The following is a 10,602-nucleotide window of genomic DNA, read 5'->3' as shown; positions in this document are numbered from 1 at the left end:
ACAAGTAAAAACTCATTAACCTCTATGGAAATCATTGGAAAATCACATAAACCCTCCTTCCATGGCATCTACAAATAGGTGTTTATGGTATCAATTGCAAGAAGCTGAACCCAAGTTAAGTATGACATCTACTTGAACTTGCATTAAATCAACTCAGTTAAAACCTAGATGGTGATCTTTGACCAAAAAAATAAAAAAAATAAAAAAGATGGTGATCAAGCATCTAAATAAAAATCAAGCGCATTACAAATAACAAAAGATACTCAATATGAAAGAAAAACTTGGTAATAATAATGCCACAAGATAATTAAGTATTCATGATCAGGCTACATCGTAGCCTATCAAAGAAAGAACCCTAAATCTCTTCCTCCATGTTGTGCCGCAGCCTCCTTTGCCAATATAGTTTTGTTTCTATTTTCGTGGCTTCAATCCCCCTCCCCCTATATCAAACATAAGGAAACCTATATAACCCACGTCAAGGCTTAAGCTAACCAAAAGACTACTAAATTCCAATTAAATCCCACTAAAATCCTAACTAATGGTCTTTAAGTTTTATTAAAGAAAATAAAAAATAAACAGAAATAATAAAGCTAGAAATTAAGTTCTCTTTTATAATCCATTGAGTAGCATTTTCATGTCTTTGATCTCTAAAATAGTTGTTGTCTCATCATCTTACTATAAAGACTACTAAATTCCAATTAAATCCCACTAAAATCCTAACTAATGGACTTTAAGTTTTATTAAAGAAAATGAAAAATAAATGGAAATAATAAAGCTAGAAATTAAGTTCTCTTTTACAATCCATTGAGTAGCATTTTCATGTCTTTGATCTCTAAAATAGTTGTTGTCTCATCATTTTACTATAATGCATGTCGTTGTGCGGTTAATTAGTCTACTGCTCCACTATAATTACTCTAGACACCCGAAAAGCTTGTCTTCCACTTCTTTTTCACATAACTCTAGTATTGAATGCCTATAAATTAAACAATATAATTTAGTGCATTTGACCCATTCAAATATACACAATCCAAAGGGAATATATGTTAAAAATATATGAAAATATGACCACATCAGTATTCAAGAAGCACCTGAAGTAGTGATGGTGATATTTCAAATGATAACGATACTTGTGCTGAACTAAAAACCATGATATGGATGATGACTTATATTATGTATTTTGTTGTTGGTTTCAAACATCCACGTGGTATACCTATTTTGTTATCAACTCAATGTCTTAGAATCTTGCTAGCATCTCAATATGTCTAGATGCGTTATGATGTTTATGTTAGCTTTTCGAATATACACTTGGTATATGTACTGGATGTTATCTAAATTATTGATCAATGGAAAGTGATTAACCAACATACTTGGTTGTGCCGTACCAACATACTTGGTTGTGACTGTGCCATCCGCAATCTTATCTCGTATAAAGTGACAATCCATCTCAATGTGACGAGTCCGCTCATGAAAAACAGGATTAGCAGCTATATGTAACGCTGCTTGATTATCGCAAAATAATGCAGAAGGACCATCCAAAGGAATGTTCAAGTCCTTTAATAAATACCGAAGCCAAACTAACTCACAACAAGCACCGGCCATAGCCCTATATTCGGCCTCAGTTGAAGAGAGTGAAACAGTTTTCTGTCGCTTCGTCCGCCACGAAATCAAAGAATTGCCTAAGAAAACACAATACCCAGAAGTTGAACGACGAGTGATAGGACAACCTGCCCAGTCAGAGTCATAAAATGCAACCAACTTGGTGTGGTTGTCTGAACGGAATAATAAACCTTGTCCTGGAGTAGACTTTAAATAACGAACAACACGAAGCGCAGCATCCATATGAGGTACACGTGGCTCATGCATAAAACGACTCCAAACATGCACAGAATATGTGATATCCGGCCGAGTGATGGTGAGGTAGATTAACCGTCCTATTAACCGCCGATACTTTTCAGGATCCTTGAGAAGTTCTCCTTGATCAGATAATTTTGTATCATCCATAGGGAAACCAATCGGCCGTGCTCCCAGAAAACCATAATCCTTAAGGATCTCAAGTGCATACTTTTGTTGTGAAATATAAATCCCACGTTGAGATCGAGAAACCTCAATACCCAAAAAATATTTTAAATCACCAAGATCTTTTATTCGAAAGTGATTTCGAAGAAAAGACTTCAGAGAATCGATGGCACTAACATCGTTGCCTGTAATCACAATATCATCTACATAAATGAGCAAAGCTGTGAAAGAAGTACCGAACTTTCTGGTGAACAGTGAGTAGTCAGCTTTGGATTATTGAAAGCCGGCAGAAAGAATGGCACTAGTGAACTTGGCAAACCATTGACGAGAAGCCTGCTTGAGACCATAAAGAGACTTGTGGAGGCGACACACAAGATTCTCCCCCTGTCGCCGAAGACCAGGAGGAGGAGACATGTAAATTTCCTCATCCAAATCACCATGCAAGAAAGCATTATTAACATCAAGCTGATGGAGAGACCAAGACTGGCTAGCAGCAAGGGCAAGAAGACAACGCACTGTAATCATCTTGGCAGTAGGAGAAAAAGTGTCATGATAATCAATACTTGCGGCTTGAGTGAAACCCTTAGCCACCAAGCGAGCTTTGTAACGCTCAATAGAACCATCAGAATTATGCTTGAGTTTGTACACCCACTTACAATCAATAGGAACTTTGCCAGGAGGTAAGGGAGTCAATGTCCAAGTACCGTTGGCATGTAAAGCCCCAAGCTCCTCATTCATGGCCCGATGCCAATTAGGATCACGAGCAGCCTCTGCAAAAGAAGATGGCTCCAAACTCTGACTGACAACATAAATATATGAAAGATGATTGAGAGATAAACGGTGGTAAGAAATAAAATTACAAAGTGGATATCGCGTACCTTTAACAGAACTGGGCTGCGAAGACGATGGGTGTGGAGGCAAAATCACTTGCGAGCAAACATAGTCTTTTAAATAGGACGGGGGATGGTGAGTGCGAGATGAGGTGCGAGTGGCTGGTAAAGGAGGTGGAGGTGCCGTGGGTGATGAGGGATTAAGAGGAGCCGTGGGAAGGATAAGAGAAGAGGGGTAAGTGTAGGTGGAGGGAGGGACAGGTGGGGCCGGGACTAAAATGGGAGAAGTGGGTGGCATAGAAGTGGAGGGAGGAAGAGGTGATGTGGTGTCGGTGACAGGAGGCAAGGGAATGGGTAGGGTAGGAGGAGGTGAAGGGGACGTGGGGCCAGGAGAAGAGGGACAGGGAAAGTCCGGGAAAGGGGGAATGGGTAGAGAAGGTGTGGGGGGTTGGGTAGGTGGGGACGTGGCAGCAAAAGGGAAGGAATCTTCATGGAAAATAACATCTCGACTGGTGAAGGTGCGGTGAGTTTCTAAGTCATATAATTTGTATGCTTTTTGGCCATGAGGGTAACCAATGAAAACGCATCGTTGGGCCCGAGGGGAAAATTTTGTGGTAGGATGGATAGAGGTGGCATAAGCAAGGCAACCGAAGACGCGAAAATGGTCATAGGATGGGGTTGTAGTATGGAGGACCTCAAAAGGAGATTTATTATGTAAAAGTCGGGTAGGGAGACGATTGATGGTATAAGCAGCGGTAAGAACACATTCACCCCAAAATTTGAGGGGAAGGTGTGATTGAAAGCGAAGGGCGCGAGCGGTTTCAAGAAGGTGCCTATGTTTGCGTTCAACAACGCCATTTTGTTGCGGAGTGTAAACACAAGAAGTTTGAAAAAGAACCCCATGATCAGAAAAAAAAAATTGCGAAGAGAAACAAATTATCCCCCATTATCGGTACGAATGCTTCGAACTTGAGTGTGAAATTGGGTATTAACATAGGCAAAAAATGATTTGATTAGTTGTTGAGTATCAGATTTGTGCGTCATGAGAAAGACCCATGTAAAGCGGGAAAAATCATCCACAATAGTCAAAAAATAATGAGCACCAGTAAGGGAAGATTGACGATTCGGACACCAAATATCACAATGAATTAAATCAAAAGGAAAAGTTGTAGAAATTGAACTTAAACCAAAAGGTTGACGAGTTTGTTTTGCCAAAGGACAAACAGTACAAACATGACTAGAATCAAATGAACAATTAAGGAAATTAGAGGCTAAAATTTGCAAACGGCTAGGAGAAAGGTGACCAAGACGTCGATGCCATAAGGAGGATGGGATGGTGATGAGGTTGCATAGAGGGTGACGGGTGGGAAGGGATGAGGTAAGGGCCACAAGGTAATAAAGGTCACCACGTCGCTTACCTACACCAATTATCGCCTTCGAAACCAAGTCCTGCAAAACACACCAAGAAAGAAAAATGTTACGGAACACGATAATCCATCTGTAAGCTTACCAACCGATAAAAGGTCCACTTTAAAATTGGGGACACATAAAACATCTTCCAAGTCAATCAAAGAATTTAAACGAAGAGTGCCAGTTAAAGTAATTGGAGCAGTGTCACCGCTAGGCAAAGAAACAGGTGGTAGGTGCGAAGCAGAAGTATTAACCAAACATGAAGCAGAGGAAGTGATATGATTCGTGGCGCCACTGTCAATGATCCATGGACCATGACGAGAAGCCACGGGTAACAAACCTGTGGCAAAGTGATCACGGGAAACGACATTAGCCTGAGGAGTAGGTGCCGTGTTGTCATTGAGGGCAGCAAGGAGACGATGATGCTGTTCTGTAGAAAGATGGGGCATGGCAACCTGCAGGTCATGCAAAGTGGGCTGCGACATGTGATGGGCTGGTGGGCCAGGGTGTGGAAGTAGATCATCCAACATGGGCTGATGTGCGTGATTAGCAGATGGGCGTGAGAGGCTTGCGGAGCTGAGGATGGGCCGAGAGGCAGCATTGTTGCTGCGAGCAGATGGAGCAGCAACGCTGCGGGCAGAACCTGCGGAAGTGGAAGATCGGCGGGGAGGTCTTCACGGCTGACCATGAAGAGGATGTCCAACCGGATACCCATGAAGCTTATGGCAAGTATTACGGGTGTGGAAGTCATAACCGCAATAGGTGCAATGTAGAGGAGGCCGATCAGACGAAGACTGAGGAGAGCTACGCACCACCATGGCAGTAGGAAGCTCGGCAGTACGTGAAAAACCAAGAGCACGTTGTTTTTCGGCTTGAGAAACAGAGGAACAAGCTTGGCGGACTGTGGGCAAAGGATTCATGAGAAGAATTTGGTCCCGAACGGCGGCAAACGATTCATTGAGACCCATAAGAAACTGCATAAGTTGTTGGCGATCACGTTTAGTGCCACAAGAACAAGACCATGCATCACTATAGGAGGCGAGCTCGTCCCAAAGGCCTTTGAGGCGAGTGAAGTATGTTGAGACCGAGGAGGACCCTTGGGAGATGGTGGCAATTTCACGATTCAGGTGGAAGATACGGGGAGCATTAGACTGTGAAAAACGTTCATGAAGATCGTCCCAAACAGCCTTAGCGGTGGTGGAAAAAAAAACTGATTCGGCAAGGTCGGGCTCCAGGGAATGAAGGATCCATGAAAGGATCATATCATTGCAGCGCCTCCAAGAGGCGTGAACATCAGGGTCCTCGAAAGAAGAGGGTTCTTCAATATCACCTGTGATAAAACCAAGTTTATTCTTGGCGCTTAAGGAGATGTGCATCCCGCGTGCCCAGGTCGTGTAGTTATCTCCGTTTAACTTCTTGGAGACAAGAACAAGGTTGGGATGGTTGGAATGGTGAAGATAAAAAGGGTTGGTGCTACCATCGGAAGAAAAGTCTCCCATGATAAAAGGAGAAACGACAGGGATGACTGCCGAAAAAAATTGTGGTTGAAAAAAAAAAACTAGGGTTTGTAACCTGCTCTGTATACCATGTAGAAAAAGAATGTGTGGCTAAAGTATATTATTGATACCGTGAAGAAAAGAAAATATATACAATTACATTCCTTGCACAACAAGGTACTATCCCTACAAGACAGGAATACACTTATAATTAGGATTACAATCATATGTAGACTCCAACTAGGAAGCTATTTCTAACAGGACCTTTGCCAGCTCTGCTGGATGGCTTCAATATGCATCTCATCTTTCAAGCTTGCTTCTCAATGGGTCTCATCCAGTTTTGAATGGAGGGTTGCTCTGTCGGTCGATCTGCTGCAAGTGTATACCCCGCGTCGTCTTTGGCCCTCAACGACTGTGTAGATTCAGCCTCAAGACGAGCCACATGCACTGCTCAGTCACTGGCCCTCTTTGCTTCACAATACAACCACTCTGACAAACCACATTAGAAGTTTCTCCAGATTTGCGTTCCTTTCCTGCAACTGACTTTTCTACTAAATCCGATGGGCCAACTCAGCCTTGTAAGCCGCTTCTACTTTGAGGATCTTGCTCGTATGACTCTGGGGCGCAACCTCGGTCTAGGCATTGGCCTACAAAGAAACATCCAGGACAGGTCATGCATTGGAGTCAAATTGTAGAAGGATTGAAGAAATCAAGCAAGATAGTGAATAAGGGCTAGAAAATTTTGAACAAATGATGTGGTAAAGAGTCCAAAAGGGGTAAAGAGTTCAACACTTTTGGAACAAGAAAGATTTGTGATTTTTTGAGAAGATAAATCAAGAGATCCGAGGATATTTAATGAAGATATATCGGAATCACCCAACCTTCAATGTGGATCGTCGCGTCTTGAGATCAGCAAATCCGACAATTGAATTTTACAGGAGAAAAGAATGGACCAAACTTCATTATTTACGAGCACACAACTAAGACAATCCTCATCATTGTTACATTATGGCATGATTCACCAGGTAGAGCGCTCAAATGTGGAACGTCTCAATGTTCAAGAAGTTTGCAAGGTTCGAAGCCAAGATGCCACGTGTCTAAAGAAGGAAAATGTTACGTATTTTGACTTACTCTCCAAGTTATGATCTCTAGGTAACTATCCATCCTCAAGGGGAACAAGTCGGTTTACATACATAGTCAAAAGTCCGGTCATGGACTCAACAGTCTCCGCTGCGGAGCTGATTAAACGGAAAAGCAATGCCACCATCATCCTGTTTTAGAATCAATGGGCAAAGTCCAGTGACTTCGCTAAGATTGACCATGCTTGTTCTGCAAGATACAGAAATCTAATCCAGCAAAGAATCAGGGGGTTTCTTGTAATCTTGGTGTCCTTACAATCTAAGGATTGACGCGCGCTGCAAGTAATAACAATTCTAAGAGGATGCAACCTACTTCCTAGATATTTTATGGGATTCTTCTGGTTTAATAAAGATTCTACTATCTTAAAAGGTCCTATCTCAACTGGTATAAATATACCCTTCTAGGATTTATCTCTGGTAACATAATCTCTGCACACTTATTCTCTTGACCACTGCTTGATGTCAATATTGCTTACTAATTTGATAGTCGGAGAGCCTTCACACCCCTCCCCCCGCTGTCCTTGGCTTACTCACGGTTGTGTGTTCATTACAGATAAACGAGTTGGAGCATCTAAACCTCTTATGACAGTGTACAAGATTGATCATAACATCTATAATAAAATAAATCAGACTCACTTACCAAAGAAATTTTTTAAAGTGTCCGATATTCAAGCAGGTACTTCATGAGTCATAAAATAAGTGGAGGAACACGGAAAGATATATTATTTCCTCTACTTGTATTATGATATTTAGAGTACCACTTAAATACCTGATACTTGAAAAAATGTCACCAATTAATTACCAAACCAATGATACAAGGTGAGATGAATCTTCACTTGAAAAGATAGGAATTAGTTATGTAGCTAATTTGTTTTGAGTGCAAGTAGGAGATTGTTGGAAGTATGCTTCATAACTTATTAAGTTGTAATTAGCTTCGAAAATGCTTCAAGTATTAAGACACCTTTTCGATGCTGTTTCTTTTTTTATTTTTTTATTATTATTTTATTTATTATAAATTTTGCCTTACTGTTTATTATCCTGTTAACATTTTTGATACATACACCTATCCGTAAATCCATGGCACCGCTATTTTTCATACGTTTTTGCGAGGCCTATTTCGTAATGTATTTTAAGGATTTGAATCATTTATTTTTTAGGTCTTTTTTCAAAGAGTACCCTAATCTGAAACTGCATGACTACTTACCTTAAGGGTAAGAGTTTCTTGCAGTATTGTATTCATTCGTTTTTCTTTACTACGAATGAATATCTTATGGTTTTGATTTGTCTAATTTTTTTTACAAGGATAATTTATGAATGATGTTATAAAAGATAGACTGTTTAGATCGTTAAAGTACATTACGGAATGAGCTCTATAAAAAATTGTGTCAAAAGCTGTGTAAAAAAAATGGTGTAACAGATCCCCGTCTTATGTATATACGTATTTTTCTACCTAAATATATGAGAAGCAAACTAAAGATGATCAAATCGAGCATGATTAGAAAGAACTGGACTTGGCTACTGCAAAATTCAGTAGTGAAGTTAAATCCGATTAGAAAAGTCTGTTACATGCGCAAGACGGAGAAACTAGTGATCATGCACTATATTGTGGATGGTTGAAAATGTATACAATTACGTCCAAAAATAAAGTGTGGATCGACAATTACTTATAAATCCACCTCCCACTTCAGCAGACAGCAGTACAATATGATGGAACCCTACCCTGGTGTCTAGGTTTTAATGCAACGACACAAGGAATCAGCAACAGCTAGTCATGCAACTGCTTACCCATTCTGAAATTTATACAACCACACCAACTTTTTTATAAAAAGGAATGCCATCTCTCTCGGCAAAGGGTACAAAATAGCCATAGGAAGGCAATATGTTTTTCACCACAGTATATTTTAGTGATCGATCGAATAAACTAAAACCACAAAACTAATCATTTTGGAGTTTGAACTTTGGACTAACAAATACGCATGCATATTCATGACATGTATAATTTTCAAATTAAACTAACTCCAATAATAAGAGAAATTATCGTTTGGTACTAGAATCTTATTAACCCAAATTCATATGTTTTATAACATGTTACATGTGAACTAATAATTTTATGCGTTGTTGTTATGAGTTCAAACAAATATTTTTTCAAGGACAATTATACTAAATTAATACCAAGAGTTGGTCTTTGATGAAAAATAACAATCAAGAGTTGGTTTCTCATCCCATTTTAAAAAAAGGAGGAGGGGGGACTTCAATATGTTATAGTTGTTATACAATAAGGTTCCTCATATCAAAGGTACGAAAAATATTTAACAAGAACTTCTAGCCATACTCATTATCTTCCAATTTCTTAAACCTCTGCCACCAGTATATGATTATTTGGTGTAACTAAGGCATGGATATATGTGATTACACACTCCCATAGTGCTTATTCTCCAATCAAATACATGTAAATTAACAAGGGAACCCTTGAAAATGGTACCCCCAAAAGAAAGCCCTGCTACACAAAGCACAGCTCAAAAAAAAAAAAGGAGGATCCCGTAAAAATAATGGGTTGCTAGCTGCTAATTACAAAACCAAAATACATACAACATATTATACAAAACAAAATCCCAGGTCACCTTGACCGATAAAGGAAAATACTGAGCTCCTGGCCGATACTCTCCTCTGGATCAATCAAATGAAAGGACTCAGAATTAGCTGAACCACAAACTCGCTGAAAATTGGCTCTCAGGTACATAATCTCATCACCCTCCCTATAATTATTCAGCTCTTTATTCCCATTAATAATCCCAGCACCCACCACAACTGATCCTATCAGCCTCAGTGCTTCCATGTCATGCTTTGAAGGCTTGCGCTTGATTGCATACCCAGCTTTTTTACTATTGCAATACATGGTCCATACAGGCGTGGCCAAAAGAGAGTTAGAAGAACTATTTGGATCAGTAGCTGCCTCGAGCGCTATTCTAAGAAACCCACCTTGCATTTCTTTGGCTAGAACGGTTGTGGGCAAGGCTAGCTCGAGAAGGAGAATTGGGTTGGACTGGGTGGTTGTTTGGATACAGAAACTGACTTTCCCTCTTCGGTATCCGAATATGGTGCCGATTATGACGTTGTTGGAACAAGCAAAGCTTGGCTGGGGACAGTAGTATCTGTTGACGTGGCTTTGTTGTTTGGTGTCTAGATTTTCTTGATGATGATCATCTTCTACGAAGGTGCAATTGCAAGTTGGGATTAGAACTTCGATGAGAGAGCGAAGAAACCGCCATGACCGGACTTGTTTTTGGCAGTCAACGGTGGTGACGCCGGTGGTTATGGTGGTGGCACCAACTCTAGGGTAGGCCATGGGGATTTTTATGTGGGAATTGTATGTGAACCAGAACCAAAGGACTTATTCTTTTGGGTGGTTGAAGATGGTGTAAAGGGCTCTAGGGCGTTTATATAGCGAAAAGTTGTCTTGTCTGTTCCCTCGTCTATTTTATTATGCCGAGTACGTGTGTTCTCGCTTAGCCGTTTAACAAAAGCAGGAAAAGGACTTTAAAGTCTTTAATGCTCTCCAAAAGCAGTCCTCTCAGTTCATCGGTCACATGTGGGGTTTGCTCATAAGAAACTAAATGTTTTTATTCATTCTGTAATTAAAAAAACACATATTTAATATCTAAGCAAAAACAATTAATAATAAAAAGTCGGAGCATCCAATTGTGACTATAT

The 10,602-nt window shown here is 40.2% G+C and overlaps 1 protein-coding gene across 1 annotated transcript; it reads right to left on the bottom strand.

The window, feature by feature from the left end:
- Positions 1 to 9,141: 9,141 nt before the first annotated feature.
- Positions 9,142 to 10,310, bottom strand: LOC137714510 (protein MIZU-KUSSEI 1-like). Its single transcript, XM_068453712.1, has one exon. The coding sequence runs from the start codon at positions 10,235 to 10,237 to the stop codon at positions 9,509 to 9,511; it is 729 nt and encodes a 242-aa protein (XP_068309813.1). The 5' UTR covers positions 10,238 to 10,310; the 3' UTR covers positions 9,142 to 9,508.
- Between the last annotated feature and the right edge of the window lie 292 nt (positions 10,311 to 10,602).

This window comes from Pyrus communis, chromosome 1, assembly GCF_963583255.1.
Source record: "Pyrus communis chromosome 1, drPyrComm1.1, whole genome shotgun sequence".
NCBI classification, from domain to species: Eukaryota; Viridiplantae; Streptophyta; class Magnoliopsida; order Rosales; family Rosaceae; genus Pyrus; species Pyrus communis.
The sequence above is the reverse complement of the archived record's forward strand: the minus strand, read 5'-3'. Positions and strand labels throughout refer to the sequence as shown.

What these genes read in the sequence shown, in the direction of transcription:
- LOC137714510 (XM_068453712.1), bottom strand. Translation starts at nt 10,237, where the DNA reads ATGGCCTACCCTAGAGTTGGTGCCACCACCATAACCACCGGCGTCACC.